The sequence below is a fragment of the Anabrus simplex genome, chromosome 1 (genome assembly GCF_040414725.1).
Source record: "Anabrus simplex isolate iqAnaSimp1 chromosome 1, ASM4041472v1, whole genome shotgun sequence".
NCBI lineage: Eukaryota > Metazoa > Arthropoda > Insecta > Orthoptera > Tettigoniidae > Anabrus > Anabrus simplex.
Genome location: NC_090265.1, coordinates 396,138,108 through 396,155,738, shown reverse-complemented (window position 1 = coordinate 396,155,738; position 17,631 = coordinate 396,138,108). Strand labels below are relative to the sequence as shown.

The 17,631-nt window shown below is 38.4% G+C and overlaps 1 protein-coding gene across 2 annotated transcripts in view; it reads left to right on the top strand.

The window, feature by feature from the left end:
• The window catches only part of LOC136856838 (lysosome membrane protein 2), a 140,202-nt gene extending 123,169 nt beyond the window's left edge, over positions 1-17,033 (top strand). For both annotated transcript variants that reach the window (XM_067135008.2, XM_067135009.2), the window contains 3 exons: positions 1,450-1,568; positions 7,871-7,993; positions 11,982-17,033. In XM_067135008.2, the coding sequence (XP_066991109.2) occupies positions 1,450-1,568; positions 7,871-7,993; positions 11,982-12,191 (452 nt within the window). In that variant the 3' untranslated portion in view covers positions 12,192-17,033. The remainder of the gene's footprint in view (positions 1-1,449; positions 1,569-7,870; positions 7,994-11,981) is intronic.
• Positions 17,034-17,631: the final 598 nt, after the last annotated feature.

Genomic DNA, 17,631 nt, shown 5'->3' with positions numbered 1-17,631 from the left:
CTTCGCATGCGGAAAGTCCTGGGTTCAAACCCCAGCACCTCCAAGAATTTTTGCCAAATGTTTGTCTTGCTGTTTCTTTAAGAATATCTTCCGAGGTGTAATCAGTAGACCTGTGAATTTTAGGTGTTAAATGTTTTATTTTAGGTGTCTGTAATAAACTCTCAAAATGAAAGAGGTTCTAAAATATATTTTAGGCAGCTTCAATTTTACGCATTTTAATAAGCATTTATGAATTAAAATATTAATATTTTGCAAAATTCATAATAAATTTTACTAGTCTTTGCTGCAAACGTTACAGAATATAATTTTACCTTCCAATGTGAAATTGTGGGATGGCGGTTGGGGGGCTCGGGGTGGGGGCTCCTGTAACCACTTCTTAAAGACGACTGGAAGCCGACACTTTTGGCATAATTAATGCACACACTGAACAAACGAACACACTGAAATGTTCTCATAAAATGAGTTTTGTTCTCAGCAGGTCAATGGACACGCTTCCCCGCCTCGTCACACAGCATACGGGGCATTTTACTCCGGAAGGTTTTTAAGAACTTCCGGGGTGTGTGGTGAATAGCTTCCGACTTGCAATTATTTTCAAACAAAATTATTAAAGAATATTCTCTTAATTATGCTGAAAAAGAGTCGGGAAATATTTTTAATCGATTTAGGAAAATATAGGATTGCGGGAATATAGGCAAATACAGATCCTCACGTCAATTTAGGCATTCTTAGGCACAGTAGGACCACAGTTTTTAACCTTGTAAACACGTGAAACGAGTAGATAAAACTTTAAAAAAATAGTTATCTCTTCAGGAACAAAATAGGTTTTCCCAGGACAAGGCTACTTTGCCTGTTTTGAAGAATGCTCCAATATTCCAAATACTTCTTAGTTCTGCCAAGGAGATTCGTGACAGGTCAGGGACAAAAGCTACTCTCTTCAGTCGACACCGTGGTTTAGTTGGTTAAAACACTTCTCTTGCTGAAAGGAGATGGAGGGTCCTTAGCGTAATTGCATTCATCCTTTTAAATTTTAGGCGCTTAGTACAGTGAGTGTTGGTTAGCAAGTGGATTTCTATTTATTGATAACCCTGATGATTGAGCAAATCTTTTTACAAAATTGTAGTCCACATTACAGCTTACTTCCTTCTCTTTAAAGTAGTTTACATCCTATACAAATGCAGTTCGTCCAGAGGACCTGTGCCATAATAACGTCTGTAATTTTGTTAGAAAGGTAGTGGTTGTGACCTCAAGAATGAGGCTAAGTTATTTAGTTCTTCTGGGTTGAACTGTGTTGTTTTCTGAACATTCCTTAGAGTTTCGAATACATTGCAGTTTTCTTTGCCAAGGCGACTGAAATACCCTTACTCGATCAGAGGTAATCAGTCTCCCAAGCAGTTTGATTTATTGAATTTATATTTATAAACTGTTCATATTTACGTTATTTATTGCCAGATGTCCCTATCTACGCGTCTTTTCCACACTTCTACCTCGGAGATCCTATCCTACTCGACGCAGTGGACGGACTGAAGCCAGATCCCGAGAAACACGATATGTACCTGGATATTCACAAGGTAAGTTAACGGTATATTACTGTGATGGAACATAAAAATTTGAATTTCTCTAGGTAGTCCTGGAAATTGTAGCAATGTCAACTTCTACTCAAATACTAACAAGAAAAGCTGAACATGTACTGTAACGGAGAGTTACCTAACCTTGTGATAGTACATATATCACACCCCAGAATTATATGTAGAAGTTAGAGATATTGTCAGTATTCGATTATTTATTATTATTATTATTATTATTATTATTATTATTATTATTATTATTATTATTATTATTTGTATTTCATTTATATATTTTGCCATTTATATTGGTAAGCTGGAAGATATCCAATTTGTTTTGCACGAGTTGGAAAAGATTGCTTTAATAACTCTGGTAATTTGAATGAGTCATATGGCTACCCCAGTGTTTGTTGTGATGTACTTGTGTTGGGAAATTCATGAGTCATGTATATATCCCAGCCTGATAAGATGAGTTTGTTGTTGTATTAGGAAAATTTGGTGACTCATGGAATATACCCCAGAATTTGTTATTGTTTTGGGAGGAAGTAGTAGTTCAGGGCTTGGGCTTGAGAAGACCACCCATGATTGGCTGGCAAGCACCAATCCAGACGTATCATCTGAGAGGGGGGGATGTTGATGTCTATAAAGGTTGATCATACGGTGGCAACCAGAAACATTGTAAGGGTGATTGTAGAGGTGATTGTAAAGGAACGAGAAGGAAGATAACTACAACTACAACTGACGCACGGTACGGGAAGGAAGTGGTGCTGATACACGGTACTGGAGTGACACGGCTGCAATGGACTGGACTTCAAACGTTCGTGGAGCGTAGTCTTGTTATGTTCGTGGAAAGTGGCTGATTGTGGAGAGTGCTTGCGCATTAAGTATTGTAGCACTTGTGGCGGCCTAGCATTATATGTTGGTGAAAGCTATCTCAGACTTTCCATAAATTTATGTTGAGGATCGACAGACGTGTGTATATATCTTTACAACAAGTGTTAAAATATGTGAACACAGTAGTACAAGGTGCAGTATCTGTGTGATGTGATAACTGCCGATTATGAGAATCGGTAAGTCGAATTGATATAGAGACAGTGAAGGGTATTTATCTTCATACATGTACATTGTTCATCGGACTATCTACAAATGGTAGCTTAGTTCTCGCTTTCGTTTTCCCACTGTTTTCATTATTATTATTGTTGTTGTTGTAAATATGGAGTCTTCCAGCAATATTTTATGTGTGTATTATATGTATAATGTTGTATGTTGATGAGGTGCTCATGCACGGAATTTGTTAAGAATACAGTTAGCTATTTTAGAATCAGTGTTATTGATGAACCTAGGTGCAGTTCCTACCTAATTAGTCGTTTTCAGGAGGTTAGGTAAGGCCTGCAGCAGATGTACCAGTACGCAGCATTATGTACACGCCCTGGGATATAAAGTTTATCATGCTCTTATCTAAATTCGAGGGATCCATTCTGGTGAACTGTGGCGCCCATACTACGGACATTTCGGTTAATTATGCTTATTAATTTTATTAAGTTTTTGAGTAATTTTATTTATATATTTTTATTTATGATTTTATTTATTTAGTATTCATCAAAAAAGTAGTTACAACCTTGAGGAAAAAAAATCCTATACCTAAGAATAAACATGCCAAATGGCAAAATGTCTATTTTACCTCATATTCTCTCCCCAAACTTTGGCAGAAAACACTTTACATACCAAGGAATTATGATAGAAAGAAATGACGTATGGCTTTGAGTGCCGGGAGTCTCCGAAGACAAGTTCGGATCGCCAGTTGCAGGTCCTTCGCTTTGACTCCCGTAGGCGACCTGCGCGTCATGATGAGGATGAAATGATGACGACACATACCCCCCCTGTGCCAGCGAAATTAACCAATTAAGGTTAAAATTCCCGACCCTGCCGCGAATCGAACCCGGGACCCCTGTGAAGCACGCTAACCATTTAGCCATGGAGCCGGACAGGAATTATGATGCAAGTATGGGATGTACTCTATTCGCTGATGGAAGTTTATATCTTCCTGCCTTTTTCTTTTCAAATTTATTGGTGCCGGCAATTAATATTAATTTGGTTGAGTTTATGGCCCGTTGTCCTTCCTGACGCAAACTCTATGCAGAGGGATGTCTTCAGTAGTGTCTGTTATTGTCTTGGTTGTTAGTGTGGTGTGTAATCGAGAAGTGTTATGAGTATCAGAGCCAAAGAACCATACAGAATTAAAATCTTCGGTCCGACCGGTAATCGAACCTGAGGATTGTGAACAAAGAAAAACAATACGTTAAACATTAGCCCAATGATTTTAAATTTTAATTTCGTGTGGGCAGTATCTGCAGTGTGTAGGTAACTGCGTATTATTGTGGTGGAAGATAGTGTTGTGGTGTGTGAGTTGAAGGGATGTTGGGAAAGCACAAACACCTAGCCCCCGAGCTATTGGAAATAACCAATGAAGGTTAAAATTCCCGACCCCGCCGGGAATCGAACCCGCAACCCTTTGAACCGAAGGCCAGTACGCTGACCATTCAGCCAACGAGTCGGACAACTCCAAGGGTGGAGGCTAACGTCTGTGATAAATAATTTGTCCTTTTACAGTAAAATATGAACAGTTCTTGCGCCTTTCTGGTAATCATTGTTTAAAGATAATGATGTTCAACGAGTGCCGGTTAGATGGTTTTGTTCTTCATTCATGTTACTTGACACCAAGACCTGGGAGTCAAAATTTGGTATTACGAACTGTAGCCACGGTCAGCGGCAGTTCTTAGTATGGTTTTCCACGGTTATTTTCACTGGAACCCATCATACCTTGGAGGACGCCGGGAAAACAAAAGCCGTAGGTAAAACGAGTGAATGGTGGTAAACACATTTCTCATTAGCGCTTACTGTCCCGAGTCACTTAAGTACTGAGCTGGTATTATTCAACTGTTAGTTCATTTCCTCGCTGAATTTAGCAAAGACATGGTGCATTGTGCATTTTAAATACTTTGTTGGACATCTCCTCACCAAATTTGATTATCGGAATTGGTTGAGATGAAAAAGTTAATTCACCCTCCGTACTTCAACATAGACCTTGAGATGCTTTAGTCAAATGAAACAACCACAATGACATAAAATTTGAAGAACTGAGGCAAACTAGTGCGCTTTATCAAGCTTTGTCAGACTTATGCGATAAGACATGAAAATTACATCTATTTTATTCAGAACGTTGCGAGTTAGATTGGCTCTTTGTTACCCGAGAAATACAAACGGGAAGTAGTCATACATAGTTTATCTGAAGTTCGGGTTGGTGAGTTCTCATTATAATGGCTGGCCCCCTTGCCTACTGCCGGTCATAAGAGTTGGGTAATTATTAGAAAGGCAGTCATTCACTCTCCACTTGCTTTTATATCCTCAGAACGACTGTGGGTCTCCCGAAGTTTTAAAGGAGACCTCTAGCATGACGGCAATATTAACGCAAAAACGCAGGTTTAAAAATATTTAACCTAGTCTGAGACTGAGAACTAGGGGTGAAACGCACTCTAATATTACTGCACTATCATGTAGTGAACCTCCATGCCTTGATAGCTGAGATTGTGTTCCTATTTCTTTTGTTTCACCTATTAATTTTCTTTGCCAACCAAGTATTTAAAATAAGATACTCACTCGCGGTGGTCCCCAAATTGAAGCGGGGTCGGTTGTATATGGTTTGCATTTCGTTACTGCAAAAAATAAAGGAGAGCGTAAATCATACACGGAATGTATGTTGCACATTGAAGTGTTCTCGAAGTAAACTATGCAGCTTCGCCATTTAGTGGCTTTGTCAAAGTGAGGGTATCACACTCTACCTCTCAAAAAGCGTATGCCGACACAAAAAAATGTATCGTTTTCTCGAAAACTATGAGTTACGAAGATGAATATAAACTTTTTTCTGGCAGTGTACACTTGCTGTGGACAAAAGTTTAATAGGACTTACAGTTCGGGCAGCGTATTCACTTTTAAGGGTCCCAGGCGTACGTTTTCCCCTGACTTGCTTCACATGTTCGTTCCCTACATAGTCCACTTACAAGAAAGCGTAATATAAGCAGCCTGTATGTACAAGTATGCCAAGTACATTTTACGTGAAATAATAGAGGCAAACATTCAGATTTATTATTGCCGCCATTTTTCCTTCAATCACGATTGTCGTGGAAACCCTTTCGTTTGTCGAAACGACACACAGCCCATATTATTTCAAATAGTGAAAGAAATGAGAAAAACGGTCCAGTACTTTCTGAGGTTACCCGTCACATTTAAACTCGGTATCCTTCTGCATATATACATGCCATAAAGAAACTATGACTGTCAATCAACGCTCAGGCAAAACTACTGGATACAAAAAATGAAATTTTGGGGATACATTTCTATTACAGCGTAGGTGTTCACTAAGGAAGAGTTTTAAAATCTCCACCTCTAAGGCGATGAAACGGAATAAAACCCTGAAAACCAAAATGTTCTTTTCTCCAAAACCGCTCACCTATATAAGATGAGGAATTTGTACTCGAAATAGGTTATAAAATCTTAATCTGTCTAATACTGAGCCGCATGAACATTTAGGTGGTGGGCCCATAGTGTGCTTTTACATCGGATCGTTAAATGTTATGTTAGGAAGCACATACGGTGAGAAAATGCATGTGAATATGTGGAAGAATGAACGAGGGAGTGAAAGGTTGTATAAATGAGAAATATGTATATATTAGGCTATACTTTGTTACTTTACCTGTAAATAGTGTATATGACTGTTTTACTTTAGGATTTAGGTAATTATTTCAAAGGTCAGGGGGCACTACGTGTAGGGGGCTTGTCCTTTTCCCCTGGCCTTCCATAGATACTGTAAAGGTTTATGGTAAATAATGAATGAATGAATGAATGAATGATCGTTTGACTTGACCTGACAATTGGAGAGACTTGATAAAAATTGCATTTGGTATTTAATTTTGACAGGCATACAAAAGCATTAATCAGTCAGTTCTGTGGAATATAATGCAAGAGTTGTTCATCCCTCTGAAGTATATTAGATTGGTTGAGGTATGCTACGCCGACTGAAGCTGCCGAATACGTTTTGCAAACCATTATCAGCCTCTTCCCTTGTTCAGAACGGATGGCGTCAAGGGAATCCCTTATCCACCATTCTTGTTAAATATCGGCCTAGGAGGCATTAACCTGATAGAGGTAGGAAGACGGAGATGGTTAGAGATGACATTCTGGCATTTACTGATTAACTAGTGATCATTGGTGAAACCCTGGCTGAGGATGACGGTCGATACATGCCAGTTCTTACAAGAAGCAAGGAAAGTAGGGTTGCCAGTCAATGACCAGAAGACTATATGACCGCATCGCGGCGACAGAACAGACCTGGTACCATCGATATACGGGACCTTATCTTAGTGTTCATAGAGCTTGAAGAACGGTATCTGTAATCTGTACTGTCAAGAAAAAGCAAGACAAAGAGTAACCAATGTAACCAGAGTGAGTTTTAGAGTAAATTACCTTTATACAAGTTTGATGTCTCAACAAAGCAACATCCATCTGTACATGACCGTAGTAAGACCAGTTTTATTTGGCTGCGAGACACGAGTACCCTGCTGACAGGTGGGAAATATCGTGGTTTTCAAAGGAAAGTTCTGAGGAAGATCTTTAGTCATAATTTCAATGCATCGAAGAAGAGTTGGAAGAAAGGAAAAGACTTATGGTGATTCGTTGAAAAGTCTGACTTTCCAAGTGATGGAAAGCTGATGTTGATCATGTTGTTGAGAGATGATACCCTTCCAAACAGCATGTTCCTCTAGACCAGCTGAGAGGCATTAAAGTGTTGGCCCGAGAACAAGGCAGAAGGATTGTGAGAGGACGCGTTGTAGCAGGTAGGATCAACAAACAATTTTGAAAATGCAAGAGGCAGAAAAAATATGCTGGCATCTAAATATTATTGCGGAACTACCTTTTTAATATCTTTTCCTCTATGGATTGATTTATTGTAATGGTAATTTTTAATGGGTAGTGGACACTTAACTTTCCCATGGGCGATGACAACGATGGGGATGAACCTTCAAAATTACATTTTAGACATCGCATGAACTTTTAAAAATCCTGTCAACAATGGAACTAATTCAGTTCAGTTTATAGAAGACAAATCACATCACTTGGAGAAACTTTTATTTAAGGGGTGACGTCCAAACTGTTCGATTTCTTACATATAAATGGTATTTCTTCTAACGGACGTCAGGCAAACCTGGGTTAGTTGTATAACTGCATGATCTTATTCCTCTGTATTGTTCCAGATGGGAGTGCCTGTAGCGGGCCGCACGCGCTTCCAGTTCAATGTTCTGGTGAAGAACAGTCTCAACAACTACGTGTTGGCTTCATTGGATGACCGGTTGCTGCCCATCGTATGGCTTGAGAGAGTAAGTTGCTACCACTTTAATACGCACTGATAAAGTAACAGATTGGCCTGGAAAAATTCCTAATCTACGAGAAACTGTTACAGAACATTGTTCACGAGTTGGAAGTGAACATGTTAGACAGCTAGTTTAAGAACTTTTTGAAATGCAAAATGCAGGGCACGAAAGTAGGTCATTATTTGCTGTACCCCTAGTGCACAGTCAACCTTCCAGTCATACGTGTTAGCATTCAGTTTCCGTTCAGAATTGTGTTGCTACTGATGATGACTTTAATATTGATTCTTCTAATCCACTGTTATTGAGACGAAGATCAACAGTTTGTAAATATCGGCGACGTTGTAAGAGAAATTATGTATAGGGTGCAAGAACACTGGTCCTGTCGACACGGCTCGGATTCATACGGGAGGAATTTTGAATTTATTATAAGCCTTATAAAATTTCCTTTTATACAACAGTATGATAACCATTACTTCCGATGTATGTACATTCAACTCCACAAAAATCAGCCGGCAAAAATAAAATACTGTATACATTCTCGAAAAACACAAACTGTAGATGGGCGGTGTTCGAAGAAATCATATATTAGCACAATACCGGTATGTTCATCCTATTTCAAACAAAAGGATTTTAAGTCATCTTCTGTGATCAAGTTTTGTGCGGTTGAGTGCACATAGCTCAGTGCGACGTTTTTCAAAGGCCCTTAGGCCGCGATATTTAAACCATTCATGCATGTTCACTAGAACGATTGTAACTCTTAAACATGCAAATTATGTACTGTAAAGGATATTTTATCATAATTTTAAGTATTACGTGATTAATATCAAAATATTAGTTTTAATTTTAACATTAAAATCTCTTACAGAGTGTTACCTCTTATAGTTAGGAATATTCTGTCACGGATAATTTGTGCCTTTTCTTTGAATTGTTTCACTAAAATCTACACTACTCGGCTCCTTTTCGTTGTGGATTGTTTTGTACACTTCAACCATTCTCCATAATGGTGAGTCATTAAAATCTCGAGATTAGCCAAACAAGACACGCACCTAACGGGGACTTACAATACGCATAGATGAATCGTCCATCGCAGTCCTTTCGTAACATTCAAATGATTAACATGGCTGTCTTCCTTCGAGTTTCATTTAGAATAGTAATTAAAGAGCGGACTTCATAGGTGTGTAGGTGTGAAAATGAGACGCCCTATGCTCAAATATATAACACCGTCCGATATGAAAGGTCAATGCAATGAGCATTTATTCAAGTGGAAACAATACTAGATTAAACTGGGTCCCATGATCGCCACACTACGTTCACAAGATGTGAGCCATTTCGGGTGGAAGGGACCAATGGTAAAATAAAGGACTAAATAACACCTCGGTTCTCTCCTTTTGTATCACAAGATTATGTTTGTATCTACACCAGTGGCGGCTCGTGCTGAATAATGTTGGTGGTTCTGCTGTGACGCCCAGTCCATTGCAGTTAAGTGTAATAGGCAAATCTAATTCGTATTGCATACGGGAAGTGTCAGCTGAGCTCGTGTGAATCCGTCCTCGAACTCCGCGGAAACGCTTTACTCCATGTCCTTTCAATGTGAATTTCTCGAAAATGTACCGAAAAAATACAGGTAGACGTTCATCTCAATTTGTAAGACCCCGATTTCGAGGGACATCGACAATATAAATAACTGACTTGTACAAAAAACTATTAGAAAGTTACAAAAATTAAAGCCCCTCTTCCGCTTATCGAAAAAATGTTGATCTATCCACACTTTCATATTTACAAAGGTTCCGAGACCTGCATACATCTTTGGGAGCCGGCTCTCTTAATGGAGGGGAACATCATCTGACGTACTAACGTTCCTGTTTTAATTTTTGTGACTAGCTAAATTGGAAGAATTCACTACCATTACGGAGAAACATTGTCATGATTACTTGTAGGCCTAAGAGCTCGCTCATTTGCTTCGTACGAGAGAACGTTTTCTGTCGTTGGATAGAATTATGCTGAAGTACTGGTCATTTACACAAGATAAATATACATACCTCCAATCTTAAGGTACGTTGTTTGAAGACTTAACATGAACAGTAAATTGATTTTGTTACTTAATCACAACCATCCTCTTTTATAGCGCATTTATTCTGTATTTAAGCTATTTGGGCTTTCTTTCTACTGAACAGGAGCATCACAACTATACTGTAGTATCTGAGAATGTTGACATGTAAGAATTTTAAACCATATCAATATCCATACAGTTTTACAAAATCTCTATTTACACTGACGAGTACAGTGGAGGGAGCTTTTCCCAAACAGCTGAGGTTTCAACATGCTCATCGCTGCAGCGATTCTCTCACGGACGGTGGCGCTGTCTAGTGTATTATTTACTAACTCTATGGCCACGGGAATAGGTCAGACGTACTGCAAGGCGTGTAGTTCATACAGAACCTTATGGGCGACCCTTAGCCACCTATCGGAAGAAAGCTGTAGTCAAGTGTGCTCTCCTAATGTTCTGTCGTTCACAGATCAAAATAGGGTTGCCAGATCACCAGCAGCTGTATGGGTATCGATCTTTGGCTCGATAGACACTCAATATGAAGGCTGGCATCGCTAATAGCTATATATTACTGTATATCTTTCATTGTGGCGATTCTTCAGCTCTGCAGATCGTATTATGGAGCCGCGCCCGATCTATACATATTTTATCTCGGTCTGTACATTTCGAATTTTCGTTTAATATTTCGCACTATGTGTAGCCTGTTAATAACTTACTCCACCTTCAGTTTAATTTTGTCGGTATGATGATTTTTATTATCTAGCGTGTGGCTTTTAGTACCGGGAGTGTCCGAGGACATGATTGGCTCGTCCGATGCAGGTCTTTGACGCCCGTGGTGGACGTGTTCATCCGGGTGCGAGGTGGTGGTCCAGTAGGCGAAGGGTGGAATCCGCTGCTTCACATGACGAATAGACCAGCGTAATGTACCCTTACTCCATATGAACACTGCGGAGAGGATTGGGATTGAATCCAAGCTTTTGGCATGTAATCTAGTGATATAAACTGTATACCACCACCTCTCCTACCTTGCCGCTCAATATTGTTTTTTTCGATCAACGGGACTCGAACCGGCTAACCACGGTGTGACGTGACAGCAAAGATGCTGGCTTCTTAGAAAGGAGACTGCGGTTCTGATCCCAGCCAATGCATTTGGGATTTTTGAAATGAAAGATCACGCCCCTGTTGCTCGGCATAACTTACACGTAAAACTGGAGGTCCCGTGATTATGATCACGTTAACTACAGTTGCGTAAAACTAAAAGCGCCCTTCCTCTCTGAAACTTAACTACAAATGATTAGCATATCCCATAGTAGAGGGGGGGGGGGGGTGAGTGGTTCAGGGAAAACTCCTAATTTCCAGAATCTTCATTTAAAAGAAATAACAGTTCAAGTAACAGATGTTGTAGACTTTTCTTTTCCTGAGCTCGTTTTTGTGGTAGGATGACCCAAAACCGAAAGTAGTTTGAGATATTTTTCACGTCGTATTCTCACGTGTAGGTTTTCTAGGGGGAATATCCAATAGAGCTGCCCCTGTTAGGGAATCGAACCGATCAGTCTCCTATCATTTCACACTTAAATAATTCTGACAATGCAATTTATGGATGATTGCTGTTTTTAATTTTGCAAGCAAGTTCATATCAGGTTATACGGCACTTCCAGCGTTATCAATCACATGGTACTTACTTCGAAGTGGGACGAGTTTGTAATCGTTAGTCATCCCTAGTCAGCTACAACAAATTAAATAATTAAGGGGATTAGATTCTCATTCAATGAGCGTGGCGTTTTTGAAATCAAAATAACCTAGAAATTAGGAATTCGTGTAAACCGTAGGTCTCGTAGCTATAATCATATCAACAATCGCGTAAAACTACACACTTGTGTGAACTATACGTACTCTGGTCTTTGTGTGTTTGTACCTTAAATAACTGGATTTTTTGTTTTGTTTCAGGAATTGGGAGACTTCCCACCTGAAATTAAGAAACTTCTATACACGGTGTCCTTTACGGTACCGCAGATCAAGAAGGCGCTGGAATATGGCACCGTCATTACGGCAGTGATCACTGGAGTGGCACTTCTTGTCTGGCTTGCTGTGGTGCTGCACTCTCTCCTCAGGCCGGTGACGCAGATACCCGAAGTGTACGTCATGACTAGGTTATAAACTGACTTCACGATAAAATCGAAGTTGAAAACTATTAGTTATCAGAGTGAATGTCACTCTACCAGAATACATCACGAACAGCTTTGCAAGTATGGTATTTTGATGGTGCCATGTCGAATGGCGTAAAACTAAGACTATATACAGTTCAGAAATCCGCCAAACCTTGAATTGTCTGCCAAATTACTACGCAAGCACCAATTAAGAGATGAAATTTTCATTGTGGTGTTAAGTTCTGCTGTATGCTTCAAGACTGAAGATTCTGTCTTGTTCCTTTAAATTATTGTATAAACACAATCGGAGTAGTCCTACTGTGTAGACATATTTCGATGATGGTGTGTACAGATGTTAAGAGTATTGTAAATATTGTAAAAAAACAAGCTATCGACATGAAATGTTAAGACTATTTTGTAAGAGTGTAATATATTGATTCTGTTACTTACCAAAGTTTAGTTGGTAATTAATCTAACATTTTGTACGTACTGTTACTGAAAAAATGTCTGTGATAACTTGTATCAAGCTATCGGAAGTAGTGCCATTTCTTTTTAGTTTTCATAGTTTGTAAATTAATATGAATTTCTTTTATAATTTGTTAGTTTATTCCTACCGTGGTGTATTCTTTAACTCGTTTATTGCTTTCCTGATTGAATCTCGACTGATAGTACTTAATAATTAGTGTGTAATTGTATGATGAATGGATTGTAATAATTTATATACCTGTGTGTGCCTCAGAGTAGTGGTGTTCGTTTGGCAACTATGATATAACTATTGAAAAATGTTTTCAGTTTCAGCGATCTTTGTATTAAGTGTTGGCCATTGTTATTCATATACCAAGATTTTACGCAGTAGTGTGCCAAGAAAAGGTTTATATTATATAGGATATTGATCGTTTACTTCCGTTAGAAATATTTTGGTGGTATTTAAATACGTAGGCCTATCCCACATTGTTTCCTGTTGTAAATCACTATGTTGAGAGGAAGATTCGCTTTATTTTTACTATTTTCGTACTTTCGAAAACTTGTAAGAATTCGAGTCAAAGCCGATGATAACTTCATGAAAAGTAGTTCTGAGATATTTACGATTTGTGTATAGGCCTTCATCACAAAGGTAATCTTTCTTCAATGTCGTTTCTCCATTAAAGGTCAAATTGACCATTTAAAATGCAGAAACTCCATTGAAAGGAATTTGTACCTTTTTGGTGTATACAAAAGCTTAATTATCTCGGTCACTTTCCATGCAGTTATCGACCGACTTTTGGAAGAAACTCTCCTCAAACAGTTATGCTGTTTTGTTAATACATATATAGATAAAGTTAAACATCACTCATCATTGTTCACAAATGTGCCCAGTATATGGAAAAAACGAAACTTCGTTTGGTTTTCCTTAAAATTAGTTAACACTGCTTCCATATTAGTGTTAATTGGATATTGATCTTTGTTTCGAGTATTGTCAAGCAGTGTGTTTATGTGGGTGCAACATCTTCAACTAATGGGTTCTACTATGTATCTGTGGCTAACTTTTGGGACCAAGAGTGTCAGATATTATTTCTAGTAATTTATACGTAAATTTGCTTTGAACATGCATATATTTTTTCTTTGGTACGGTTTGCATTGTAATATTCATATACGGTTGGAAATTTAGTATTTGAAGACTCTTGGTAAATATCATTGCAGTAGAATGGTTACAGAAAGTACCCCATTTCTGGAATCTGATCTGTTGAATTTGTTTATGGCGGTGATCATCGGTAAGAACTTCTCTGAATTATATTTCTGTAGTGTGTATAATATGAATTATGTGCTCATTGCTAGTGGTTATATGAATGAATTTTATATTGGTTCAGAGTGTAAGGACTTGTCCTTCCTGGGGCATTCGTGCATGTTTTGTTTGTGCCCTGCTTTATAAATGATAGAGACAAGTTCTGCATCGTCATTAAGTTATGTAACGTGCACCATGTTTACTCGTTATAGATGCTTTATTCATTGCTAAATTTGTGACAAATTTTTCTCTTCTCTAATTTATTTAAACGCAAAGTGTACAAGACAGCATTCAAATCGAAGGTACATTTTCGCAAAGTAAAATGCTGTGTATGTAAAGTGACAAACGGGCAGATACTTGTAAACGCATGATGGTATTACAATAGTAATTACGAGCCGATCTTGTCAGTTTACCAGGCACAGATAAACAACTATAGAAATTCTTCGCATCAATCTCGGAGGACATGTCCACGATACTGTACTCTGTAATAATGCATGTCTGAAACCGCTGTTCATCATCGAATTATATGATTCTGCATTCTGACTGCAACAATCCTGTTAATGAAGATAAAAACTAGTTAGATCATGTTTCAGGTGTCCATTGTAAATGGTCCTCGGTCTACTAGTTTCACTTGTAATAAGGTTAGAAATTGCATTTTCTTTCTTTCTTTCTTTCTTTCTTTCTTTGCTGTATTTGAACTCTCGCCAATATATTGTATTTCCAGTGTCTTCTTCAGATCTAGAATCTCCATGTAAGGAAGGCTGTGGAACAATTGTGTGGTATTTTAATGAAACTTGATCGAATGAAGTGTTGGTTCCAGTTATTTAAAGTTTTTCATTAGCTTTAGTGTATGAGAAATTTAGCATATGAAAGAAACTTAAGAAGAGTAGTAGTATCTTCGAGCTTACATTTTAAATTACGATCGATATATTGAAATGTTAACGTGGGAAGAGTTCCTAACCCCTTTTCAGAGTAGTCTCCAGACAATTGTACACCTCTGGAAGCAGAAAGTTCATTGATATTTCGCAATCTTTGCTCTATTTTAGGAACTTCACCTCGCAATTTGGTAGTTAATATTAATTTCGTTGTATGTATGTCAAATAGTTCCCTTACAGAATAAAAACTGATTAGTAAGAGTGAAGGTGCCTGGAGTCTAATGCAGAACAATTTTTATCAAAATAGCATACACTTTATATCAGATAAGTTTAAAGCACTTTCTTTGATTTCTTTCTGAAATTCAATCCCCGTTTAATTCCGGACAATGAAAATTTTACCAGCTTATTTCTCGGATAAATGTTAGAAATCTGAATTTCATCCTGATAAACTTACTCCCTGGCATAGCGTCGTCGTCTTGCAGTTGTTACTCATTCGATTCCATGCAGCCTGAGAGTTTATAAATTCATGTTCAACGTTGTATGTTGCCATTATATTCTAAGATGTCTCTAAGAATAATTTGATCAACCTCATTGTTTGTCTTCATTAGTATAACCATGTGTATAAATGTTTATAGATGTGTGTTTGAGTCATCAGTCCATAGACTGGTTTGATGCAGCTCTCCATGCCACTCTATCCTGCGCTAACCTTTTCATTTCTACGTAACTATTGCATCCTACATCTGCTCTAATCTGCTTGTCATATTCATACCTTGGTCTACCCCTACCGTTCTTACCACCTACATTTCCTTCAAAAACCAACTGAACAAGTCCTGGGTGTCTTAAGATGTGTCCTATCATTCTATCTTCTTTTCGTCAAATTTAGCCAAATCGATCTCTCACCAATTCGATTCAGTATCTCTTCATTTGTGATTCGATCTATCCATCTCACCTTCAGCATTCTTCTGTAACATCACATTTCAAAAGCTTCTATTCTCTTTCTTTCTGAGCTAGTTATCGTCCATGTTTCACTTCCATACAATGCCATGCTCCACACAAAAGTCTTCAAAAACATCTTTCTAATTCCGATATCAATGTTTGAAGTGAGCAAATTTCTTTTCTTAAGAAAGCTCTTCCTTGCTTGTGCTAGTCTGCATTTTATGTCCTTACTTCTGCCATCGTTAGTTATTTTACTACCCAAGTAACAATATTCATCTACTTCCTTTAAGACTTCATTTCCTAATCTAATATTTCCTACATCACCTGCCTTCGTTCGACTGCACTCCATTACTTTTGTTTTGGACTTATTTATTTTCATCTTGTACTCCTTACCCAAGACTTCATCCATACCATTCAGCAACTTCTCGAGATCTCAAGGTTTTGATTTCCTCTCCTTGGACTATGATTCAATTTCCAAATTTCTCTTTGATTTCCTTTACTGCCTGTTCTATGTAAACATTGAAAAGGAGAGAGGACAAACTGCAGCCTTGCCTCACTCCTTTCTGGATTGCTGCTTCTTTTTCAAAGCCCTCGATTCTTATCACTGCAGACTGATTTTTATACAGATTGTAGATAATTCTTCGTTCTCGGTATCTGATCCCTATCATCTTCAGAATCATAAATAGCTTGGTCCAATCAACATTATCGAATGCCTTTTCTAGGTCTACGAATGCCATGTACGTGGGGTTGTCCTTGATTCGATCCTCTAAGATCAGACGTAAAGTCAGTATTGCTTCACGTGTGCCTACATTTCTTCTGAAGCCAAATTGATCTTCTCCCAACTCAGCTTCTACTTGTTTTTCCATTCTTTTGTAAATAATACGTGTTAACATTTTGCAGGCTTGAGATACTAAACTAATGGTGCGGTAGTTTTCACACCTGTCAGCACCGGCTTTCTTGGGAATAGGTATAACAACATTCTTCCGGAAATCGGATGGGACTTCTCCTGTCTCATACATCTTGCACACTAATTGAAATAACCTTGCCATGCTGGTTTCTCCTAAGGCAGTCAGTAATTCAGAGGGAATGTCATCAATTCCAGGTGCCTTGTTCACATTGAGGTCACTCACAGCTCTGTCAAACTCTGACCTCAAAATTGGGTCTCCCATTTCATCAGCATCAACAGCCTCTTCATGTTCCAGAACCAAATTATTTACATCTTTACCTTGATACAACTGTTGGATATGCTCCTGCCATCTTTCTGCTTTGTCTTCTTTTCCTAGAACTTTCCATCTGAGCTCTTAATATTCATACACCTAGATTTCCTTTCTCGAAAATACACCTAGATTTCCTTTCTCGAAAAGTTTCCTTGATTTTCCTGTATGCAGCATCTACCTTACCCAGGACCATACAGCCTTCGACATCCTTGCACTTCTTCAGGCATTCTTCCTTAGCTACCTTGCAGTTTCTATCCACTTGATTCTTTAATCGCCTGTATTCTTTTCTGCCCTCTTCATTTCTAGCATTCTTGTATTTTCGTCGTTCATCAATCAGGTCTAGTATCTCCTGAGTTTTCCACTGATTCTTAGTTGATCTTTTCTTCCTTCCTAACATTTCTTCAGCCGCCCTACTGACTTCATTCTTCATGACTTTCCACTCTTCCTCTATAGTGTTTCCTTCAGCCTTTTCATTTAGTCCTTGTTCAACATGTTCCTTGAAACAATCCCTCACACTCTTTTCTTTCAACTTGTCTATATCCCATCTGTTTGCATTCTTTCCTTTCTTCAATTTCTTCAACTTCAGATGGCATTTCATGACCAACAAGTTGTGGTCAGAGTCCATGTCTGCTCCTGGGAAAGTTTTGCAATCCAACACCT